The sequence below is a fragment of the Papilio machaon genome, chromosome 9 (assembly GCF_912999745.1).
Source record: "Papilio machaon chromosome 9, ilPapMach1.1, whole genome shotgun sequence".
Lineage (NCBI taxonomy): Eukaryota > Metazoa > Arthropoda > Insecta > Lepidoptera > Papilionidae > Papilio > Papilio machaon.
Genome location: NC_059994.1, coordinates 3,161,024 through 3,188,836, shown reverse-complemented (window position 1 = coordinate 3,188,836; position 27,813 = coordinate 3,161,024). Strand labels below are relative to the sequence as shown.

Here is a 27,813-nt window from a genome sequence, read left to right as displayed (position 1 = left end):
ATTGATATGTGGCACAGATATAAGACATAGTTTGGAGTAATTAAATACTTTTCACCTTTTATTTTAATTCTGCGCGGACGAAGTCGCGGACAAAAACCTGCATCAACAGAAATAAGTACAATGGTTTTCAAACTGTGGGGCGCAGACATTTGTTGGGGATGACACAGACTCAATGGAATAATGAAGAAAGCAACTGGCATGATTGTCGATTTTATTCCCACGTCGTCGTCAGAATTAGAGGTCGCGAAATAATTTTAGACGATAAAAATCTTACATTGAGAAAGACGTTGATAGACACTGTATTAGTATAAGTTATAAAAATCTAAAGTTATTATATTCTGTAATTTTAATTAAACCATTAATTTTATACACAATGTAGTTTATTATAGAGCAACATTGATTTTCATGATTGCCTTGGAGACTACTCGATGTTGCTGTGGGCCTCAACTATGGTTAGCGGCACAATTGAGTTACAATTCCTGTCCTAATTAATACAATTACTGACTTAAGTGCGATATTGATAAAACAGTATACCATCGATATAGGTCCATTTCACTCAGACCAAAATGAGTTGATTGTTAACATATTGAGGCAACGAAAAGACGAAAAGATATGTTCATAGTTTTACATTTAATTACTACGTTAATTCATTCAAAATTCATAATTGCCTGTATATTATAAGGGACATTTTTTGTTCAGACAGAATCTACCCTCTTTGTTAAACTTTGCTGCAACTCCTTGATTCCTACGATCCCGATTACTACGTCAAGCTAGATTTCCCGCCACGACCGAATGGTGGTGGAATCGACAGCAACAACCAATAGTGGAACAGTTGGAATCAACATAACTATTTTTATGATAAATAATACAATATAACAATAATTACTAGTGAAGCCAGTATTAAATTAGGAGTGTATCAATATAAAAGCTAACAAATAAGTTATGAAAAAGTATGTAAAATATAAAATTCCCAGTGACCATTGTACCCACGTTTTAACATGAAATATAAACATGTATCTTCAATACAGGGGTGGCAAACCTTTATCAAATAATTTTGACTTTGTTATTATTGTAAACATTTCATAGGGTAAGAATCACTGGTGTTCCCTTCCAATATCATAACTAATTACTTCATACTTTTTTCATTTCGCATAAAGAATTATTAAATCACTGACGTGTCCAAAATAAAAATATCTTTATTTAATGAGCTAATTTCCTGCTAAAGAGACTTGATGAAACCAACAAACAGTACATTCCATTTCAAAGCCTATTAGAGCATAATTTAAACTGTGAACACATATGTCACAGGAGCACCCATTACGACAAAAGCAATGCAATTTCCAACGGACCACCACAAAATAGATGTTTACGTAAATCTGCCCTTCGATGAATGTATAATATAATTAGCTACTAATAATTCGAAACCTGCCACCGCCTGCTTTATGGCTTAAAATTTCATTGCTGATATAAAAACTGGATTCGAATCGAAAGAATCCATTTTTAGAGGTAATAGTTGAAAATTGATTCGGAAAATGTCTAGACAGTTTGTCTAATTTATTAATCTAAGGCTGTTATGAATCAAAATTTTAATATTAGAATTAAGAAGATAATGAATAAATATTATAGCACAATAATATTTAACTTTGTATCCCAAAGATTTAATTTAAAATAAGAAACGTTCATAAATTATTTTGATACTCAGTGTCTAGATAATAAAAAATTTAATTAACCATTATTCTGTCCGTAACAAAATACTGATAATTAAAAAAAAACCAGCACGAGACTCGCGAAATACATCACCGTAAAATTAAGATTAAATTATTTTGATTAATTTAATCGTTCATTTATTAAAAATTGCAGGAATGCTTTAATATTAACTTTATGTAAATTAAATTAATTAAATGCCAAGATTGACGGGTGATAAAAATATATACAACCAATTTTGCTTTAAGGAACATTTATACAATAACAGATGAATTCAAGAATTCAAGCGATGGAAATAACATTTCAAGTAAAGTTTATTTTATAAGAAACTAGCTTTTACCCGCGACTCCGTCCGCGCGGAATAAAAAATGGAAAACGGGGTAAAAACTATCCTATGTCGGTTTCCTGGTTCTAAGCTACCTGCCCACCAATTTTCAGTCAAATCGATTCAGCCGTTCTTGAGTTATAAATAGTGTAACTAACACGACTTTCTTTTATATACATAGATATTAATTACAACATCAAATTTGCATCATTGTTCCTGGTCATTGTATTAAAATTGATCACTACTTTAATCGTTTGAAACATTAAAATCATTTCAATTGTTTTCCAGTCAAATGAATTACATATAAAATTAGGGTTCATTACAAAATAGTTGAACGCAAATGGTTTGCGTTAATGTGAATATATTTTCTGAATTTACGCATTAAATTAAAAAAAAAAACTATATTTGGACCGGTCATGAAAATGAGCCTCGACGTTGAAACCGAAATTTGCAATCCAAATTATTACCACATTCAGATTCATTTTCAGAATAAACTCGGAATCAAGCTTTAATTTATCCCCAACATTATTCTATATTCTTTGTGACCCACTAATTAATTAATTATTTTACTAATAACGTTATAAATACGGTCTGTTAATTTTGTGAGAAATATTACCTTTTACTACCGATGAAATCGACACAAATTATGCAAAAAGATATTCTTAAGAGTCGTTACCGCGGAGTTCAAAGAAAATTCCCGCTGCCAATAAATTCAAGGGAGAGCTCTATGTTTATGTCCATAGCTGTCGACTCAAAAACAAAGGCAATAACTATCTTACTGATATTATAAATGCGAATGTTTAGATGGATGGATGTTTGTTTGAAGCTATCTCCAGAACAGCTGCATGGTATCTTAATTAAAATTATTGTAGATGTAGAATAGAGTCTGGAAGAATTAGGCTACGAATTAATACAATTTAATTCTGCGCAGTCGGAGTTGCGGGCGACATCTAGTATGAATTAATTTAAACTATTCTTTGTGTCAATTGTATAGAAAAAATCGGTGAAATAACAATTATGTAAATTTATATAATCGTGTTGTACGTTATAATTTATGACACAAACTAATATTTTTATTAGTTGGTGTGTTGCATCAACGATATTAAAATCAATAAAATGTATGAATGTAATAATTTTCAACAGAAATTAAAATTTACTAAATCAATGTTCTATGTTTACGCGCATCAATATTTCATTGCTTTGTTGCTTTTGTATTGAACTATTAACTAAACTTGATATATAGCTAATGTAATAAATAAATTATATAAACGCAATATTATTGATATCAAGTAATTTCATCTAAAATAAATATTACGTGTCGGAACAATTGGTAAAAGACACCCGTATCCCATTAGCGAATTACCTATTTAATAAATCCGTCACTAATCCGTGGTCAGTGCTTTGATACAGCAGCGCTACTAATGCGACCCCAAATGAATCCGACTAATGCTGCAAATGTTTTTACATTAACGCTTTTTATCTAAAAGCTTACGCATTGAATAGATGGAATTTAATTTTATTTAAAACAAAAACACTCTTGATTATATTCTTCATCTGTAGAGAAGAAATCACTTTATAGCATTAAAAAAAACTATTTTTTTTTTCAGGCAAATCTATATATATAAAAGAAAGTCGTGTTAGTTACACTATTTATAACTCAAGAACGGCTAAATCGATTTGACTGAAAATTGGTGGGCAGGTAGCTTAGAACCAGGAAAAGGACATAGGATAATTTTTACCCCGTTTTCTATTTTTTATTCCGCGCGGACGGAGTCGCGGGTAAAAGCTAGTTTCTATTAATATCAAAAATAAGATTTTTCATAACTTCTTGTTAGAAGCCGAACAAAATTAAAAGAATTGTGATCCATACAGCAATTTAAATACTCAGTCAATACCTCTCTACATAATTTAAGAGCTTTTATATTTTAATATTCAAATATTGGTTTCAATAAAATAATAAAACTGAAAATAAAAGAATAAAATCTACATTTTAATCGAACTCTACTATTTAAATTACTGACCATACATAAAATTCTTTAGCTTCTTAAGTAAAGATATCTTCCTCTTTAAAGAGCAGTAATTTAATAGTCGTTCAAATTCTAATGAGAAAAATCTAGGTACAAAAGAAATCGAAGAGCGTAGCGGCTACGGTCCGTAGCATTATCACATCGTAGCAACAGTTGTATGGGACGCGCCGCGCGCTACGCTCGTACGTAGCGGTCTACACGGACAAAGTTATTTTCGGCGGAATTTTTAACAATGTAGTGTTGTTATATTTGAATAAATAATTTTAATGTATTCATTAAAACATTGAATAAAATGTAATTTAATATTACAGTGTAATTTAACTTATATAAAATGGTTTCATATTATTTAATCTAAGGAATGTGTACAATTATTTTAGATATTTTAATAAATTAAAGCAAAAATGAAAAGTGTAGTATTAGTCAGTTTTGTTATTCTTACATTAATCAAAGGTAAGTTTTTAATAAATTTGACCCGCGTAACCTTAAAAAAGCATTTTTTTGTAATATTTTATTATTATAATTAAAAAAATGACGATAATCAAGTAAACTGATACTAAGAGTAATAATTATTTTCGGTCACCATCGTAGCACATTATTATAAGTATAATGCTGAAGACAATTCCTATATTTATTTCCTACCTTAGTTAAAATACATAAAGTATTATACAAAAAATTAAGTTACATATTATAGTTGACTAAATGTGTATGCTATAAAGCAATCACAATGCAGTCAAAGTCGTGAATAATGTATAATGGGCAAGGGTTGTCCCACTTCTCATTTATATATAAATCATGGGTATTAGTGTGCCACACTAATTAACAACTGAATTAATTATAAGTATCCAAGTATACAATAATTATTATTATATCATATATAATATTTTGATTTATGAAATATTTGTGTCAAGTTATTTTTTTTTTTTTATATCAAAAGGTGGCAAACGAGCAAACGGCCACTTGGATTCGCCGCAATAGCGAGGCGACCGTTGCCCATAGACATCCGCAAATGCAGATGCGCTGCCTACCTTTATTCAACGGAGAAGAGGACGCACAGAAAGAGGATTATTCTCCTTCCTATGCATCCCCTCTTCCGCCAAATCCACTTCCCCTTCCCATCCTTTTCCAATAAGAAAAGGGTGGGAAGGGAAAGAGGACTAAAATTAGGCCTCCGGTACCACACTCATCAGACGAAACGCGGAATTGCTTCCACTTCACGCCTGTCTTCTGTGTGGTCGTGGTATTGCACCGGTCGACCCGGCCAATTCGTGCACCCAACAAATATTGTTATAGTTTGTTTTAGTTATAGTTTGTCAAATAACTTTACATTTGTCCAAATTTCTCAGTTTGGTCAATGTACGTATATATGATACATGCCACGGTATCAGCCTACAATCTTTAAATTGCCATACGGCTTCTCTAATGTCTTCAGCAGGATACTGTCGTCAACCGCATTCAGCGATTTTCTGTCATACTCGAGAGGATATCGGTTTCAAAATTTGGTTGCGTTTTACCTTTAACAATATTTACCTAATAAAGTTTATAAAAATGAACGATACCTTAATACTACAGTTAAATATAAAATAATACGTGATCGTTACATATTTAATCACACACAAAGTTAAGTTAGGCATCTTTAATACCAATGCTTAACCATCGTTAACAATATTTTTAGAGCAAAAAGATTTTTCATCCTTTCCTAACCGTGGGTTTTTGATTCCAAAATCTATGTAAAAACATATTGTCACCCCTATCATTATCTTTGACAAAACAAAGATAGCAATATGTTTTAAACGGATATTTTGATCTTAGAAATCAACAATAAATCCTGAATATTACTTGAAACACGAGTAATTATAATTCGCAATGTACTTAATTTCTAAATTTACGACAATTTTGTAGGATACTCTTGAACTTTATTCTCGTTCATAAAGTTTTGTTGAATAAAATTTTGTCAAGTAAAATATATTACGTCTTTGAAATCATTTTAATAAGGTTTAAGTGCACATATAGAAGTTTCAATTATATGTTTTATGCATTTATTTTAACGTTTAATGTCCTTAGACCAAGACATATTAAAATTGGCTTATTGTCTTTAAAACAATGCCTTTATTATTAAACATCGTGGGACCGTATTGGACAAATAATAAAGAGAGAAATGCTGAATAATTTTATAGAATCATATGAAATATTCATTTTATAGCTTCTTTATAAGTAATTTATTCTGCGTGATTTAATAAAGCTTTCATTTATATTTAATTACAAATAAAACCTTTGCAGTTGATAAAAATAAAGTAGATTTAGGTTTTTTTTTTCATCTTTTAACAAACTGCAGATTTTTTTCTTTGACCACTTTATTATTCAACTCTATACCCATTTCTTGTTTTACTATTACCATATTTACTTTATTACCATGATAGACTTCTCAAGAAGCTCATTAACCCGTATAAGCGTACTCAAGAAAGTTTTCTATTGCAGTTTCAATTTGCTTGCGAGTCGTGGGCTTATCGGTGCCGGGTCTGAAACAGCGAGGGGAATCTGTCACGATGACTTGCGACTACGACTTAGAAGGCGGACGACTGTACTCCGTCAAGTGGTACAGAGATAATGAGGAATTCTACCGCTACATGCCGCGCCTTAGGCCACCGCAACACGCGCACAGGCTAGATGGAGTTAAAGTCGATGTAAGTATAATATAACGAATTCTTCTTATTGCCATGGGCTTCCATAGCCGAAACTAAATGTTTCAACACAGAAAATAATACGAATTAATAACAATATATCTCATCAACATCATCATCGTGCCTATCCTAAGATAGGGGTGAAAAGGCCAACCACGCTGGCCTAGTCTGGGTTTGATTAATTTCACACATATCTTTTAATTACAGATATGTGCAGGTTGCATCACGATGTTTTCCATCACCGTAAGAACGTAGGATAGATGTACATGTATAAATCAAAAAACGCATTGGTACATGGTGGGATTCGAACCCAGAACAGATTACAAGTTAAGTGCTTAACCTCTATGTAACTAACGCTCTATAATATTTAGTATAGTGAAAAATCATGATAACATTATCACGATGTCACATGTTCCTTTTCACGTCAATTTGGTTGATTAACAAGAGTACTTGTCTTCCATACATGCCAACATAAGCACCGAGTACAATATTTTTGCATATTGTCTATGAATAAATAGATTATATAACAAACTTGTCATAATGTAGAGTATAGTTTTTGACTTTTGCTTTATATCTTCAAGTAGAACTCTCACTATTATCATATATACAGAAACAAGTCTACGTTCATCTAACTAGATTGTTTTGTATGTTTGAGAATAGTACCTATTAGTAGAAAGCAAGTTTCTTTTCTGTTCTATATTGAATTTTTCTGTAATAACATCACGTTATAATATTTAAAAAAAATACCGCTAACAAACCAAGCGCTGAAACATTTTATACACTATGAAATTGTATTTGTAGTTATTCAGATGGCGTTGTAAATGCAAATTATAAATGCAGCAGTAATTAATACCATACCAACACCATAAAACAAAATGCAAAATTCAACTGCTAGGAACATATTTTTTTTCCATTTTACCTCTGATAAGTATTGGTCAGAGATCTTATGGGACTTTATGTTTTATTTTATTTGCATGAGTTCGTATAATTTTTATTCTTTTAATCTAATGACTTATATAATATTAAAGACTTTTTTATATAGCTAGGAATATTTTATGTATAAAAGAACATAACGAGTAAAATATTTATAACTAAACTAGCTGTCGCCCGCGACTCCGTCCGCGCGCAGTTAATAAGCTTATATGACACGTTCGTAGATTTACCATAGCAGCGTCATCTATTGATTACTTACTCAACCCAGTCGAAAGGTATCGACATCTGTTAGAATCATTTGGAGTTAACAGATAATTGTGACTGTCAAATAATAACAGACAAATAATTAGCAATAAATTAAAATTGCGACTATAATTTGAGATTTAAACTATCCTATCTCTCATGTTGGATCGAACTGCACATGGTGTGCGAATTTTATTATAATCGGTTAAGTGGTTTAGGAGTCCATTGAGGACAAACATTGTGACACGAGATTTATATATATTAAGATATACCTGTAATGTTCATATTAATATAATATGACATAGATAGATTCGATGGATGCTATATCGCTTTTGGTTATCTTAGTTCTTACTGATATTATGAATGCAAATGTTTGAATGGATGAATGTTAGAACTATTGCATGGATTTCGATGAAATTTGGTATAGATGTAGAACACAGTCTGGAAGAACGCATTGGCTACATAATTCCTGTTGGATACGTTTGATTCACATATTTACTCGAACTCCGCAACGGCGCAACACATCTTATTGAAATTTGGCACAGATATAGAACATAGTCTCGAGTAATACATGAGATACATTTAATTATGCACAGACGAATTCGCAAGCAAAAGCTAATTTATTCATAAAAAATCGTAAGTTTTAATAACTTGTAACAAAGATAAAACAGGAGTTAAATATGTGTATTACAATATAACATATCAAAAGAGCATTTGAAAGCACAATTTAAGAATGTTTGTATTTTTGTAATTTCACAGAGCTGTTAATTTTTATCATTTTAAAATACGTCATGGCGGCATCTAAAACTCACGTACCAGAAAATCTCTTCCGTTTCGTACATGATATTTTAGCATAAAAAAATACCTTTTAATCGCTTTCGTAAAACCCTCGGGATATTTAAATCCTATGATGTCCTATATTAATGAAAACTCGTATCTCATGACACATTTGTGCGGCAATTTATACAGGAGCGAACAAATTTGCGTAAGGACTAATTAAGTATGTTAAAAATGTTTGCTCACAAAACCAAACATAATGCGTTTTATAAATTAAGCAAACTTGATACATTTTGCACTTAGATTGCTTCTTATTTTTTTAATGTTATTTTAACAAATTGTGGTTTCCTTAAATTAATATATCTTCTGGCTTGACATAAAAATAAAATTAAAACTTTTGGGCAAGTGATATTAATTAAGGAACTTACGTAATTGTTTGATTGTCTTAATAGAGAATCAATAATGCTATTACCAAAAAAGCGAACGGTGTTAAACAGCCAAATCTCTTCCCCTTAGTTAACGTAAATTTAGTGACAGTATTAAACAAACATACATCTTTGTTACAAGGTATCTACAGAACTGCTAAACAGATCTCACTGAAATTTGGAATATATGTAGAACATAGTCTGGAAGAACACATAGGCTACTAATTATGTTTTTCAATTTCGCGTGGATGGAGTCGCATCAATATTGCTAACTTAGAAAGTATAATTTTCTTTAAAAAAACGAACGTATTTTGATAACGTCTCCAGAGCTTTAAGTGGACACTGAATATTTTACGACATTGTTTCCTTACTGCTGGTTACCAAGAAATATATTTCCACTGCAATAAAGAGTAGAAACAAACACAAAAAGTCGCCATTGACATTTTATATGCAATGAAACGAATGGCCGACACGACTAAAAGAGAGGTCGTTCACGAATTGAGGAAACGATCGCGTAAATTTTATACAATACGATACTCGTACATAAAAAATTCTCGTGGCACAATGTTAGTTACCATACTCCTCCGAAACGGCTTGATCGATTTTTATGAAATTGTATATGCATATTCAGTAGGTATCGGCTACTATCTGTTTTTCATACAGTTGTCAACCCCTAACATTTATTTTTTGGACATTTTTTTAATGTAACATAAAAAAATATACAACTCTATTAAATTACAATAAATCAAAAAAGTTAGTATTTGGTGGTTTCTTTTTTTTAATATTCCCTCATCGTTCACAGCGCTCCATTCGTCTTTCACTCATGTACCACACTCCTTACACACTTACAATAAGTTAGTTATTTTTTTCTACACTAGAAATTCTCTATTTATATTGCAAAACAAAGTTTGCCGGTTCAGCTAGTACTCATATAAAATTCTAAATTGTATTTAACTAAAATTTTCAACCTCATTCGCCACTTAACAATAGTGGCCAGCATTGTACGCTGTGCTTTGGCATACAATACGGCTATTCGAAGGTAATTACATCAATTAACCTAATTACGTGTGCACTCAGGTGGAAAGGTCTAGCGCGAGACGCGTGCACCTCAGGGACTTGACGCTAAAGTCGCGAGGCCTCTACCGCTGCGAGGTGTCTGAAGAGGCGCCGTCGTTCCACTCTGCACAATCAGAAGCCTTCATGGAAGTATACTGTGAGTATTCACTGTTCTTAGATTCTTTTGTATACCTGCGTGCAAAGAATGTTTTCTTGTTTGAATTTGTGTTGTACTGATTAAGTCTAAAAGTTTCGTAGTAAACTATATTTGTTTTAAACGTCATAAGGCATTTATTTGAATAAATACGTAATATCTAAATTCGAATATTTCTTGCGATTTTTTTATCATTTAACATAAGTACGATGTTAACCTGAGAGTAAAAAATACATGATGAAAAGAGATTATAATAAAGGAAAGTTATGGCGCCAAAGTGAGTGTCAGCGTCGGTCGGCGCCGACCCAGACGCACCTATGCCATCAAGATTGACTAAACCATATAAGATGTTAACTTGTGTCGGAACATCGACGGTGACAGGCGTCACATCGCGCTGCGCCCAATTATTATTATAAAATAGTTAATCAAGCCCAACTCCCGAATTAAGTATACAGTGATAATTAAAATGTGTAGTGTCACCTGTGTTGTTGTGGAGGGCGCTGAAAACATCAAGATAATAAGTTAATCACGATTTAGAGCGCGAGACTTGAGTGCGGCAGGTTCTGTCTTCTAGGACAATCAACAAATCAAGAAAACTCAATTTAACTTTGAATACGTTATTCTGTAGAAACTGTCGCTCACGAATGCGGCTACAACTTATAAGTGCTGTGCGTATATTGTGTCAAATACCGGTGTTCGAAAGTGAATTGGCCATAAGTAATCAGTGATGAACATTTTTATTTTGCTACTTACCCGCGTCAATTTGCAAATTGGAAGAAGTCTTATTATTGGATTCCATATTTCGACACCTTGATAAAACTAATCGTGGCGCAGCGGCTCCACTACTTGCGGAGTCCAACCATAATAGAGAGAATTCAGCGAGTCCACTGGTTCGTGCCCGGGGAAGCAGTTTCGAACTTTTATAATTTTTTTTTTTGTTTTTTTTTATGTCTTGAATGTTGATGTATTTAAATGCCGATTCTCTTTTTTTGTTTTTTACACATTTTGGTCATTATATAAATATAGTTTGAAGTTTTCATGAATTATACGAAAATTTTTGTTTTGTTAATTTTACTTACACTTTTACAAAAATTACTTTTTGTTTTTTTTTTTTTTTTTGTTTTTGTTTGTAAAATTTACTTATATGATAGAACAGTATTTTTTGTCAGTCCTACTAAAATTCACTCTATTTTTAAATTACTTAAACGGATTTTTTTTTTGTGGTCTAAAAATAAGTCTACGTCAGATTAACTTTTCATTCCTAATTGTTATTTTTTAAGCTTATGTATGTCCTTTTACTATAGAACCCTGTACACTTTAAGTTACAATTTTTTTTTTCCCTTTATTTACTACCAATAATAATTAATCGTTTGTAACGTCATAATGGCCTCTCCGACTATATGTAGTGGTTGTAAATTAACATTACCAGCGAAAGAGTTCATGGTCTGCTGTAAATGTAAATTCAAATATGATCTTATGTGCGCCAATGTAACACTAAAACGTTTCACTTCAATGGAATCGCGATTAAAATTGTCGTGGAAGTGTCCTGAATGCTGCGGTCATGTTCCGAAGTCCGGCAACACAAACACCTCTTCGCGGTCCCACTCTGAAGACATAACAACTGAACACTCAAATAAAACTTTACGCAATAAGCCAAACAGAGAATTACCTACAGCACATGAGGAAAGTAATTATGTTACGGAAGACAAACTTCGAACAATAATGCAACAGGAGCTGTCCAATGTATTTAATAATAAAATAAAAGACTTAATACGCGCAGAATTAAAAATAATAAATGATAAAATAGATAGTTTTCAAGAGGCAATAGATTTCATTAATGTACAATACGAAGAGATTAAAAACATTCTTCAAGAAAAATCGACAATTATATCAACTCTTAGATCGGAGAACGATAAATTAAAAAAAGATGTCAAAGACCTTGGTAACCGTCTCAATATAATGGAATTGCACATGAGAGACAGCAATATTGAGATTAATGGTATACCGGAAAACAGAGCAGAGAACCTAGTAAATACACTTAACCAACTGGCAAAGATTGTAAATTACCCATTAGTCACCGAAGACATTCAACACATTACTAGGGTTGCTAAAATCTCTCGGGATAACAACAGACCTCGAGCAGTGATAGCCAAATTACGAAGTCCCCGACAGCGAGATGCCTTCTTAACCGCTGTAATGAAATATAATAAAGCCAATACGGATAAAAAATTAGGAACTCAACATTTAGGAATAGGTGGCGCTCATTCTCCTATCTTTGTTACCGAACATCTCACTCCTGAAAATAAATCTCTACACGCAGCTACTAGAAAAAAAGCAAAGGAACTATCTTACAAATTTGTATGGATTAGAAATGGACGCATCTATGTTCGCAAAGATGAAAACTGCCAACAGCTACTTATAAAAAGTATTGATAGCCTAAGCCTCCTAAATTAAAATTAAATACTATCGAATGTTGTGGCACCTTTGAATATTCAATGTTAGAAATATACTACCAGAACGTACAAGGCTTAAGAACTAAGACTAACGATATATTAAAAAATGTCCATACATCTAATTACAATGTGATCGCACTTACAGAGACATGGTTAAACCAGAATATCACTGATAAGGAAGTAATGGATGATAGATACGTAGTTTACCGGAGGGACAGAGTGTGTGGGGGATCGGATAAGCAGGATGGTGGAGGGGTATTATTAGCGGTCGCACGTGACATACCATCTGTACGAGTTGAAAGTTGGGAGATCGATGTTGAAAATATTTGGGTCGTAATACATACTAAAAAAAACGGAAGATTACACAAAATAGCAATCTGCGTGGTTTACTTGCCACCACCAATAAAATGTGATATACTTACTAAATTCTTGGATAGTATTGATATAGTGATTAGTCAAGCCGATGATGTAATAATACTAGGAGATTTCAATGTAAATTTCATAAACTGGAGCACAGTCGAAGGTTGCACTTACATGAAAGCATCGAATCATAATTCATCTCTTGGTCTTGCTCTTACCGACTTTTTAGCTATTAATAACATGTATCAGCATAACTGCATTCCCAACGCTGATAATAGATATCTCGATCTTATCTTGAGCAATATACCAAAGGCATATGTTTCTAAACCTCTACAGCCTTTATCTAAGTGCTACCGATACCATCCCAGTCTCTTACTTACCATCCCAGATGCAGATACTAGATTATTACGCGAAAAACCCCGTACGAAATATAACTATTATAAAGCCGATTACGTTTCCTTAAACAGTGAATTAAAAGCAATTGACTGGGATTACAAGTTCTCCTATTGTTCTAATGTTGATGACATGGTGGCTGTTTTCTATGACATACTTCAGACTTCTATCGACAAATATGTTCCTAAACGAAGCATTACTAAATCTAAATATCCTTCTTGGTTTAATAGTTCTTTAATTAATTGTTTAAAAGAAAAGGAAAAAATACGCAAACGATTTAAAAGATTTAAAAATCCGCGTGATGAATTTGAGTACCATCTCCTCAGAAAACGTGCGCATAAACTCTATGACAATTGTAATAAATACTATAAGCAAATAATGGAAAAGAACATCTCTAGAAACCCAAAACTACTATGGGGATACATTAAGAACAAACAAAGCAGATGTTCCCACATGCCAGAGAAAATGTACAAAGACAATCTCTTTGCGCAAAGTGGTAAAGACATCGTCAATTTATTTGCGACACACTTTTCATCAGTGTATTCGAATAAGTGCGTTGAATCTCAGTGTGATATTAGTACGAATATTTCTATGTCAAACCAATTTGTCTCAGATGTCAAAATCAGTGAATTTGAAATCTTAAGAAAAATCAGAGGACTTGATATTTCTAAAGGTGCGGGTCCCGACACGATTCCTCCTTTATTTGTTAAAAGATGTGGTCGAATACTGGCTTTTCCTCTTAAACTTATATATAACCGATCAATTCAAGAAGGAAGATTTCCAGTAATATGGAAGAAGGCCTGTATAATACCCGTGTTCAAAAAAGGTGATGATGCAAATGTTACGAATTACCGACCCATTTCTATACTGTCAACGTTTTCAAAATTATTTGAATCACTGGTATACCCAATACTGTGTAGATTAATTGACATGAATCTTTCCAATGACCAACATGGTTTCAGATTAGGTCGCTCCACTCACACTAATCTTGTTCACTTCATATCTGATATATCACAAGATGTTGATAAGGGCATGCAAATCGATGCAATTTACACAGACTTCAGCAGTGCTTTTGACAAAGTTAACCATTCCCTGCTGGTTAACAAGCTTGAAGCATTTGGTTTGGGCGGGGCCTTACTCGATTGGATAAAGTCATATCTAAACAATAGACAACAATATGTATATGTGAATGGATATGAATCAGACGTGTTTTATGCTGACAGCGGCGTTCCTCAGGGCTCTCACCTTGGTCCCCTGCTATTCTTGGTTTTTATCAATGACATAACCTACTGCATTAAAAACTGTAAGAAATCTATGTTTGCAGACGATTTAAAGTTATATAAGGTTGTCAAATCCTCTGAGGACTCCCATCTTATACAAGAAGACTTAAACGCAATAGAAAAATGGTGTTGTAAAAATTCTATGACTCTCAACGTAAAAAAATGTTACCATATTAAATTCACCAGGAAGAAAAAACCACTTGCCACTAGGTATGAGTTAGGCGGCGCAGCTATATCTGAGCTCGATGAAGTACAAGACCTTGGTGTGACAATAGACTCTAAATTAAAATTTACAACTCACATCAATAACATAGTGGCCAAGGCTGCTAAGTCTTTAGGCTTTCTCAGACGGAACACCCAGGACTTCAAACTTTTACACACAAAACAGATGTTATACAATGCTTTTGTGCGTAGCCAACTCGAATATGCGAGTGTTGCTTGGAATCCTTTGTACGCGGTGCAGTCGCAACGAGTTGAGAGTATACAACGAAGCTACACACGCCATTTAGCATTTCATGCGAGAGGATTTTCACATCGAAGTCCATACACTCAAAGGTTAAAACACTTTAATATGATATCATTGAAATCAAGAAGACAAGTATTAGATACATGCTTTCTGTACAAGCTTTTAAATGGTTCACTTCATTGTCAACAGCTGCTTGAGAATGTATTCTTTTTGGTACCGAGATCGAACACACGCGGTGCCAAAAAGCTTTTTCACGTCCCTAGGTGTAGGACAAACCTCGGCCAACATTCACCTCTGAACAGGATTTGCTCTGGATTTAACAGACTAGTTGAACAGAATACTACAAATAATATAGATCTTTTTGGCATGAACTTTAACTCTTTCAAAAAAATTATTACAACTAATTACTGTTTGCTTAATCAATAGAATAATTACATAGATATAAAATAGTGCTATTTTATAATAATTTCCAAAAGTTAAACTACTACTTGAACAAATACTATCGTAAACGTTATGTACACCAATATTTGCATATGTATAAGGTCTATTACTGTTTAATTGATAAGTTGTAAGTGTGTTATATATATGTTGTGGTTGTACTTAAATAAATAAATAAATAAATAAAAAAAAAAATAAGATGTATGAATGTAGAAAGAGTCGCCAAACGGAGGTACATGTTCTCTGCCTACTCCTCGGGTTAAGGGTAATATATTGTTGTAAAAATAGAATGCTTGCCGTGATATTAAAATACAAAATCTTGGAAGGAAATAATTTGTGCTACTCGCCCTTGGCGATGAGGGCTTTCGTGGACCTTTATTTAATCCAACTTATATTTCATTCTTCATTCAAGTCATTTTATTAGTATTGTATTCTATAAAACTTAATCTTGTTGGATAATAACTTGCGACCGAAATTATTGTTCTATAACGAATCATTTTTACTTATCCGATGTATTCTAAATTGGATTTTTATCCATTTGGTTCAAATTTTTACGGGAATATTTTTTTATTCTGTCTTACCAACACAGTAAATAAGGCAAAGAAAGTACATTTGTTGTTTACTTTTGTGTCTATTTCTTCGCAATGTTCGTCTACCCAATGTTAATTAACATAAAAAGTAAAGCAGTTCAACAACACACATTTAAACGGAAATGTACAAAAGTCAGGAAACTCAAACTCTCAATTCAATTAAAGGGATAAATGTCGTCCAAGAACGAATTAAAATTATGCTTATTATACGAGTATTTTTTATATCATAACGAATCTTTTCCTTGTGTACATTATAATAACAAATTAGGTTTTAACTATCGATGATTTTATGTATTTTTTGAACTCTACACGCTTTTACTTATAAAATGCTTCGTTTGTTAAGTGCAGATGCAATTATAACTGTTTAAGTAACTTTATTAAATACAACTGGGCAATATTGTGGGTACTTATAAATCTAAATATATTATGTATGTATAGTATTACAAAGCTGATGGTCATATCATGTGAATAAGGTATTAATCGTCACATCAGATTTTCAAGCTTTCTATTACCTCTCCTTTCTGCTTAAAATCTATTATAAGGAATATTACATTTATTTTCCCCTAAGAAAATGCACAATTCAATTATTAATTCTTATTAATCGATATTATTATTTATTTAATCATTAATAAATTAAATGTATTTACTAGTTTTAACAAATTTACTAAGAAATGTAATATAAAGCTACAGAGAATGTTTGCGTTAACATCAAATTCTTCGACGATATTACAATGAAGTTTACTGCGCTTTATTTCATGTTAATTAATTACTTGGAGCAGATATTTTCCTTCTCCGATTACTTTAGTTATTTTTATATGTAATATATTATGTTTCTGATTTATTATTCCGTACATTTAAATATTAATATAATTACTATTCTGATCTTAGATAATTACCCGCTTCAAAGATCACGTATATAGTTACTATATACTCTTTGATATGTTAAAATATCGCTGTGAATTTCCCCTAACAAAATACGTGCTTCAAAACGTCCTAACATCCCTCTCTGAAAAAAAAACTAAATTATGATTTTATGCAGGCGTCCTTTGATTCGTTCTTTACTGATACTTCTTTATATCAGTTATCTGCTATAACCAAGGCGAGCGAAGAGAGTCTTCTCTTCTATCTTCTATCCCAAAATGTTTACAGTTTTCTGGTACACTTTAATAAGAAACTATTGCTTTTTTCAGATTTGGGCTTTGGTGCAGTAATTACAATTCGTTTCTAGATCTTATAGAAAAGTACTACCATTTTGAGTTCATTCCATACCTTCTCAAACTAACTTTCATACAAATTTTCAAGTTTATTACCGTAGAATTTCACTGCCATAACACTTTTAATACGAGTACTACATATTGTCATCTCTTTGACAAAAAAAAAGAAACTACTACATGTATTATTATAAGTGCATCTGCAGTGAAATTTTACGGTTACCTAAGGTACTATGAATGCATAATTTTGCTTAAAGTTGTCAGATTAACGATTCTACCAATATATACTTGTTTACTTTCGTTGGCACCTTGAGACCTCGACTATCTTTGTTGGAACGTGCTGGGCGTTAGGTCATGCCCTAATTGGAGCATTTGTAACACGGCCAGCCAGGGTAATTACTACTGCTCAGATAACAAATTATCTTTGACCTTTTATTTTAAAATTGCTTTTACTTACCTCGTTGATTCCAGAATGAAAACTTTCTACTGTTTTTAGGAAAGTTTTTTTTTTCAACAATTGTAGTTAATTTAAAAGACCTAAATACTCGCCGATTAAAACATTTTATCAATCGACCGTACAACCTCTGGTTACCCATAGACGTTCAACAATGGTATCAATAGATAGGACAGCATAAACCACACCGTAATCTTCTTTTTTTGTTACTTGTAGGTAACAAGTCTACTTTAATACATCTGCAATGAAATGGCAATTGTTTACTCACTTCTGACGACACTGATTAAATATTTGATATTTTTTGTTTTGTATGTCCAGTCTAGTGATGTAACGAATATTCGCATTCGCATTCGCATTCGCCAATATTCGCATATTTTTCGATATTCGCATTCGCATTCGCAAAAAACGATGCGAATATTTAGCGAATGTATTTAACAAACAAAAAGGAAATTATTATATGGTTGCATATGAAATGATAACACAACTGATAAGATTTATATATTTTTATTTAACCATACTTGAATTAAAAAAAATATTATGGAACAGTCTTGGTAAGCAACTAAATTAGAAACACTTTCTCTTTTGTTCTTGTTAGTCTAATTAAAATATTAACAAAATCACAACTTAACTCCACCACAGAAAAAATAATGAATGTCCATGCCTTACATATATTTTGAAAAAAATCTAATTCTAAATTCAAGTATCTTTTGTGAAAACAGAACTTCAGAGATCCAATCAAATCTAAGTATAATATTAATGTATAACCTTTTTGGCTTTAATTATATATTTTTCCATCCCACTATATATTTTCTAAGAATTAAATATGATAATGAAATATAAACTTAAAAAATCAAATAATGAATACTTGACTATTTGTAAATAAGCTTTTTACAAAAACAAAAAATATTTATTTCTATTTAAAATTGGGTTAAATTTGGGAAATGCAATAACACCAAACTAACCTCAAATCAAAACAATACTTTTCGAATGAACTTTCTGTGACTAACTTCGTTCATTCAACCTGTATCGGCTCGGCTATGTTCAATTTAAACATGGCCGACACGAAATGTCAAACATTTTGCGCGCGCTTTATTTGAAATTTAACATTCGCATTCGCATTCGCATTCGCGAATATTGAAGATGAATATTCGCATTCGCATTCGCGAATGTGAAAAATCCAACATTCGTTACATCACTAGTCCAGTCTACAAGTTATTTATTTTAAACACTTTGGGCCTAAGCATAAGAAACTTAGATAGTGTTACATTTTAACTTAAACACATGTTAATCCTTTTATGGCAACATGACATTAAAATAAAATTATAATTAATCAAACATGATTATGGGTAGGCTTCCGAAGCGCGATCTTAACAAATAAATAACGCAGTACTTTTACCGGAAGCAGTTTTGGTGATAAATATTTAAGGGTATAAATGATGTTTTTAAAGAAAAAAATAGTTATTGTGAGAAAACTATAAAAGATAGATATATGCTATCGCGGACTTTTATTTAGCACAATTAAAGAGCTACAATTCGTCCATACATCATTTTTATGTAGGTCCTATAGTTTAGCCTAGGTAAGCGCTGAAAGCAAAAATGTCCCTAATTTTCGCAACAAATTTCGAAGCTATATTCAAAATCTACTAGTCTTCTAGTTATTTAAAAAAAAAAAAATCGGACCCATCTGCAAGCACTTCCTTTCGATTAAAATAATTTTTATCAAAATCGGACCACCAGGGGCGGAGTTTCTCGGTAACACACATAAAAAAAATAAAAAAAATACACTCGAATTGATAACCTCCTTCTTTTTGAAGTCGGCTAAAAACATAATCTTTCATAATCACGTTGACTTCCATAGTATCGATAACCTGCGGTCAAAGGGTTCATCAACGTATTGAACTAAACAGATACTAACTGATTTTTTTGGAGTACTACAGTTTATCTTTCTTAATGCATATTTTAATTTTGTATTTTCTTACGAAAGATAAAATTGAATCAATAAAACGACAATACTAATAGATCAAAGGTTACCTTTATATCATGTTCCTTAAAACTTTGTTTGTAGTAGGCAGTATTTCTTTCTGAACTACAAGTTAGGGTACTTCTTTCGGCAACCTTTACGTACGGGGAAAATATATTTTGTTTCTTTTCTTACTCCTACTGAAAGAAATTTCGAAGCAAGTATTTATTACTTGTTAAACATTTCTTTCTTGCAAAGCAAACTTTATTTTATTTAATGTTTGTTATTTTTAAATTGCCATAAAGCTATGTAATAAAATGTGGTTTTTTGACAACATGGCATTAATCTTAACTGTCGGCTCTCGAAGCTCAAGAAAATTGAAACAAACAAAAAATTAACTCTCAAGTGACCTTCAGAGGCTTCACTTCATAATCGAGTTCTCGGTACTTTCCAACGTTGGGAAGAAAACTTTTCGCGACGATCAACTCAAATTTTTAATTGATATAAAGTTCAGCCTTTTCAACTTTAAGGTTATCTTAGTGTTTTTATAGAATCAAATTACATTCATGTTGAAATTCAATGGTTATATGATTGAATTATGATTGAAAAATTGGTTTAGGTCTGATTCATCATTACACTTAGGGTGTGTACTTTTTTGTCTATTCGACTCGAGCGGAGCTGTGGCGCGTTCCTAGCGTTTTAATATTTCTGTGACATGAACTAGCGCGGTGCCCATAAGTTGTACTTGTGATGAATTATTAAGTACACGATGTTTGGAGTAACAGAAGCAATCACCAATTCCCGTCCTGTGCTGTCGTAAAACGCGGTTAAAGGAATAAATAAACCAAAGGTTTAGCTGCAATACACCTTCGCTACAAACCATTGTACAAAACAACGAAATATACCTTCTACATTTTTTTTTGTATAAAAATTAGGCCAATCTTGGTTAGAATAATGTTTGTTTCTTTCTTGGACAAAAAATTTTATTGGTCTGCCTCTGTAATTGTTTTTTATATTTGATTTCATCTTCAGAACATTTGTTTTTGAATAGTTTAATTAGTATAACCATTAAATTAATTAATGATTATGAAATATTTAACGAAACTTCTCCGGTATAATGGATACCGAATCATTCATTCCTAATGAACAAGAGAGCAATTACCTTGATGGATATCTCCGCACCTTTTTTAAACATGGTCGTATTTATATGGGTACTAAATTACTTTTATTTCTTCTGCATTCGCTAATTACACGTTTTGAATATATTTTTTCTCACGTTTTTAATTAATTATTTTATCCTATGTCAGTGAACAATAACAAGTGATATGATTATTTTTTTATCTAAATGTGAAATTCCACAATCTAACATGTTTTGAGCTCTGTTATGACACTTTTCCCACTAGCGCGGCTGTTAATTCTTTGACTGTCGCGGCCGCGTTATTGGAAATATTGTACATACAATGCTCATAGAAATAGCATTCGCACGGCTGGTGGGACTAGTGAAAAAGAGGTCTTGTGAAAATGAACTCACTGATTTGTAGAGAAGTAATTACTCGTATAAGTAAGAAGCATTGTGCTACTGTTCGCTCTATTCCGATCCTCTTCCTATAGTTATTATCAAATTCTTCGAGAGTAATTCATTTTATATATATTTTCACAGATTTCTCTCGCGATAACCCTCGCATAAGCGGCCACGAACAGCCGTACACAATCGACGAACCCTTAGACGTCAATTGCTCCTCGGCCAAAGCTTTTCCAGCGCCAGAACTGCAGTGGTACATAAATGGGGAGAAGGTAAACTATTGCATGACACTCACTTTCATTGTGCATTCAAAGGTTAGAAGCAAATATAATGAACTAATTGTTAAGAGTGTGTACGTGTACTTATCTAGCGATTGTGGGTCCGCCATTAGACCATTGTCTTGTGCTTATTTGGAATGGTTACAAGATGTAATAAAAATATGTCCAAAATATGCTAACATTAAAAAAAAACTAGCTTCAATTATCAGTACAACACATTTTGTTAAACGTAATTAATAGTTAACGTAATAAATTGAACAAAATTCATAAGCAAACGTAATTTAAAAGACGTTATATTGCAGAAGCCTTTAATAGCACTCACATTGTGAATCAGGATCTTCAGTATGTAAGGAATACGACAAATTTCACATCTGTACATAAATGTAAATATAAAGTAGGATGAATATTTAAATTCTGAGTACGGTAGGTTAATTATTTATTAACTGAGTCTTGGCATGCAAATTTATTGTAGATTTATTGCTACTAAAAAATCTTATTTCGATCAGTATATCTATCTTACATCTATACTCAAGAACTGTTCACTGATAGGATAGTTCTATAAAAAAGCTATAAAATTTTGGATTATTTTATAAGTTGAAATCTGAATCAAGCATTACTGTTATTTCTTTTATTCTATAGTAATATCTTCTACACCGTGAAATCTTATTTCTTACTAATATTATAAATGCGAATGTTTGGATAGATGGATGTTTGTTTGTAAGTATCTCCAGAACGGCTCAACAGATTTCGATGAAATTTGGGATAGATGTAGATCGTAGTCTGGAAGTATACGTGGGTTACTTATTATGTTTTTTTTTTCCGCGCGGACGATATCACGGGCGACAGCTTTATGTATCTTTATAACATTACTTCGATAAAAGTTTTAATAAACATCATAAATAAAAGAAATTATATTACTTTTTAAAAGTACTCGAAATCATAAGGATAAATTTATTAATACTTGAAATTAAGCCCGCAACCAAACTGGGTAACTCGAAGTATAAATTTAAATTAAAAGCGAGTATTATAGAGACGAAGTGCAGTTTTGAAAATCTCTTATTGGGCGTCTTTTTCTCTTTAATATAAAGTCAGTCAGTTGAAATGAAAATATGATCCAATTCATAATTTAAAATTAAAAAGTTTCGTCGTTTCTTTCATCACTTAGTATTCTAATATGCATATCAAATTTTATCCTCCATTGGACGGAAAAGAAAATACTATTATGTAGAAAATTTAACTCTCAATTATTTATAATAATTTGTATTTTTGATTAACCTTTTTTGCGTTAAAGATAAATTATTATAAACTAGCTTTTACCCGCGACTCCGTCCGCGCGGAAAATAAAAATAGAAAACGGGGTAAAAATTATCCTATGTCCGTTTCCTGGTTCTAAGCTACCCGCCCACCAATTTTCAGTCAAATCGATTCAGCCGTTCTTGAGTTATAAATAGTGTAACTAACACGACTTTCTTTTATATATATAGATAGATGAGGCAGACGATATCTAGTCTTAGGCAAGAATTCACACTTTGTTATTTTTCCAGGTGATAGAACGCGGTTTGCTGATAGCGTATGGGGCTAAGCCCGTATCTCAAGGTCTACTGATCTCCACGTTAGGTCTGAAGGCTCCTGCGAAACCAAATATGAGGATCACGTGTATTGCTTCAATTGGAACCCACAAAAGAGAACGAAGCGTTGTCATAGGTAAACTGATTTTTTATCTGCAGTAACATTGTTGGGAGAAGATTTGATTGTATTTTTGGTAGAATATGGATAGAATTTATTCATCAGCCTTAAACTATGTTTTTTTTACGTTCATCTACCGGATCGAGGATGGATTTTTTTGTATGATACGATAAAAAACATTTTAGAAATAGTATGTATTTTTAGTTTAGTATATTTTGGTAACTGTCAATACTTAAATAAGGAATAATCTCAGAAAAATTGGACGAATGTCGTGTAACACCTTTCCTTAACCTTCATCACTTTGATTCGACCAAAAACGGTGGCATATTGACACAAATAAATATGAAATTCGTATTCGTATTGTCGTATTCTTCGAACCCAAACTTTTTTTTATTATACGAAAAATTTAGCAAAACATGAATACAATTTTGTTTTATCAGCTGTACTAAAAACGACTTAAAAGGAGATAAAAATAGGCCAGTATTAAATATAACATCAAATACCAAACAAAAAAAACACTGTGATTTTTCGCTGATGAAACTGCCTTTAGTACCCATAATAATATTTTATTAATTAAAATGCTAGATTGGTTATAGATAATCAACAAATTATATCGCTATGCTGTACTATATTAACCTTAACACAGATAAGGTGAAGGGGACCTTGATAGTTACGGCTACAATTAAGTATCCCAAAAAGTTCCACTGTTTCGTAACAGAAAATTAAAAACCCATAGTATTCAAACCTAGTGGCACACTTTCACAATAAAATATTTTACCTTTGGTGAAAAACACGCCTAGGAACATAATTTGTTGTTTGTATACATTTAAAGTTATCAGAATAAAATGTTTGTACTACATAATAAGTAATTAAAACACTTCATTTTAAATAAAACAAATACAGTCTAAGAATTAAATTTGTGACCCACCTATAATGGTATATCGCATTGCTAACTATTAAAGTAAGGGATAAAATAAAATTTATCACGTGTGTATGTTTCATTGCATTGTGACCGACATATCAACGAAATGTATGGACATATTATGCGGAGAGATGTTGTACATAGAAACAAGAATGTGATGGTAATGAATGTAGATAGCTACAAAGGTAGAGGAAGATCGAAGAAAGTATAGGCGAATTGTCTGAAAAAGAATTCAGATATGTCGACTGATAGAGGTTTATGTAAGAGTAGTACATACTGTGCCGGCCCTCCGTAGGAAGGACAGGCTGATGATGATTATAATACTTAATAATATGATATGATATGTTTTAATCACATGTTATAAAAAAAAAAGCTCTAGGTTTATTCTAAGATATGATTTACAATAGACGTACATATATCGGGATTAAAACCTACGACCTTGTAATCGAATGTACTTTATAAAATACATTTTATGTAATTTACAAATAACACTTTAGCTTATAGATGACTTACACTGACCTATATACTGTAATTATTATGTTACAATCTCAGTTATTAGTAGTTGTGAGCGTAAGGGAGCACACAATGAGGGGAGTGTGGGGATAAATAGTATCATTGAATTTATACTTTTGCATTGTTTAAAACAATTTTAGTAAAAATTAAAAATAAATTATAAAAGCGAATGGAATAAATATTATAACGTTTTGTTGCAAAAAATAATTAAATCCCATAATGTATCAATGAAAATTGAAATTAAATTAATTATAGTATTATAATATGAATCATTAAAGGCTTAATAAAGATACAATTGGATATCTCCGACCGCTTTAATATGTAATTGCATAATGTAATTAACACAATTGCATTACATCACGTTAATAATTAGTTTGTGAGTGATTTTGCTTAACACTATTGTCAGTATATTTTTTTTTAATTAAATTTATTACCATCATAAGATAATTTAGTCTAACGGACGAATTCAATATACTATCCTTGAGATCCGAAAATTATTTGGATAACATTGTGTGAAACGAAGTACAGAAAATATTCGATCGATCGAAACAACAGATCGTGTTATTCTATTGGTTTCTTATGATTGGGTAAATTTGAATGGATTAACAATATTAATTAATAATAGTAACGCGGATAAGCCTAAAATTGCTTGAGATGGAATATTGATTTCGTCCGTAATAATGTTTTAATTGATAATCTCTATTTATTAAATGAAAAAAAAATAACTTAATCTTATCTTATATCTTTCACAGAGACAAGCTCTTCGGCGCGAAGCATGGCGAAGTATTCATTGATTATTATAACGACAGTCATCAACATCGCTATCCATACGATTTCGTGATAGTCATATCGTAATTTAAAATATAAATGTGAGATATTAGATATGACATTCCGAACCGACTCATTAACGTTTTGTCGAAGTAACGAGGCGAAGTAATCTTACGTGTTTCAATCAACTTTTGTTTGTATTAATAGTGTGTTAAGTTATTAATTGTTGGTAAAATAAATTCAATGTGAATTTAACGAACAAAATCGTGTGTTTCATATTTTGATCAATGTTATAGGACATGTATTTTAACAATTAATGGTTAAACATTATCAAATATGTATATTAACATAGTTTGACATTCACCTCCAAAGACACAAGATCACCTTCAAAGCACATGTCAAGGTTTTTTTAAAAAAACTGTACTAAATTCGGCGTAAGTATCAGTGTACATATCTAAATATCTTAGTTACATTTGTTTATATCTGTGGTAGTTGAATTTATAAAAAAAATGTTTATCATGATTTCATAAAACACTTAATAATGTGTCAACGACTTGGAAACGAGGATAAAAAAATGTGATGTGAATGGATTTTTTTTTTATTAAAATCACGAACGACAGTCAAATAGGTACTTATGTTAAATATTAGATTGAACGCAGACCTTGATTTAAATAAAATATAATCAAAGACATTTCTACTTACACAGGCGAAGTTAATATTCGGCATATTAAATTAGTTTACATTTAGAAGAGGAATAAATTTATGTCTCTGCTAATATTATAAAAAGAAAAGATTTGATTGATTAATTGTTTGTTTGCCTACATTGAATAGGCTCCGAAACTACTAAACCCATTAGAAAAATTCTTCTACTGTTGGGAATGTACAATATCCCCGGATAACATAAGCTATCTTTATCACTAGTTTTTTAATTCCGCGCGGTCGAAGTCGCGGGCAACTACTACTAGTTCTACCAGTACTTTAAACTTCTGTAGACATCTCCTGTACAGAGACTGTTTTAAAAGTCACCGTCACAATGTACAACTTCGTCAGTCTATAAATATCGGTATACACTGAAGGAATATTGTCAATTGAATGAATATGTCGTGCAGTGATATACTGACAAGATATGCTGTTTTTTTTTTAGAATATTAAGTCGTTATAACATTTAAAAATTTTGATTAAGCAAGCTATTGTCAATCTAGAAAAAAGTGCGTGATATTAAACTTACTTTTAATGTAAATAAAGTTTCAATCTTTCTAACATTTCTTTTATTATTGTGGGTTTCGATTGCAACTAATACAAGGGTATTAACACATAGCCTATACATAAATAGTAAAAACTGGATAAGCGAGAGTCCAAGGGACCGCGATTTTCTCGACTAAAGAGGTTTCTTTTTACCCGAGTTTCGAGCTTATCGAGGACGTCCCTCAGTACCGGACAATGACTCTAGCCCATAGAGGTTTCTTGATTATCCAGTTCTTGGTCGACTGTATTTTCATTTCTCACATTTTCTTTGGAAAAGTCAGAGACAACAAATATGCTGATACAAGTGTCACGGCAGTCGGAAACCAAAGTTATACCAACATTATTGAATTAGAGGTAAGAAATAAATTTATTTAACAGATTTACAGTTTATTCCTTATTAACGTCCCATAAGGAGGCTTCCGTTTGACACGTGCAATTATACGATGTCAATTAGCATCAATTAGTGTCCGTGTATAATTGACAATCGTGTTAAACCTGTCAATTAACGACCTATTTCAATTAACTTTATAATTAGTAAGATTACGAAATATTTAACAGAATTATACAGTAATATACACAATCTTCATGTGAATTCACAGTAAGCTTTACCGAACAATTCGCGAACCTCAAGAAAGAAAAAACACCTTTAGCATTTACCAGAAGGAAAACTACTACACAAAGGGCCATTTTTATTTTTTAAACCACATTTGACACTTCATCAAAATCCAACAACGTGACCTTGTATAGCGGGCTTAGGGGGCGTCCATAAATTACGTGAGGTGTTTTTTTTTAATTTTCTGCCCCTCCCTCCCCCCCTGGTGAGATGTCGTGAGATTTTATTCAACCCCCTCCCCCATCTCCCAATCTCACGTGAGATTTTATTCACATGGAATATAATTTTATTACTATTAACTAAGTTTTCTTTTCAAGTCCAAATAAACTTTTTTATTAC

General features: G+C 31.9%; 1 protein-coding gene across 1 annotated transcript in view; it reads left to right on the top strand.

Moving 5' to 3' along the window:
* LOC106718625 overlaps positions 1-25,689 on the top strand; it is an 86,367-nt gene extending 60,678 nt beyond the window's left edge. Inside the window, exons 2-6 of the mRNA XM_045679468.1 lie at positions 6,532-6,737; positions 10,190-10,325; positions 21,588-21,721; positions 23,272-23,431; positions 25,601-25,689. Of these exons, the coding sequence (XP_045535424.1) occupies positions 6,532-6,737; positions 10,190-10,325; positions 21,588-21,721; positions 23,272-23,431; positions 25,601-25,689 (725 nt within the window). The remainder of the gene's footprint in view (positions 1-6,531; positions 6,738-10,189; positions 10,326-21,587; positions 21,722-23,271; positions 23,432-25,600) is intronic.
* Positions 25,690-27,813: the final 2,124 nt, after the last annotated feature.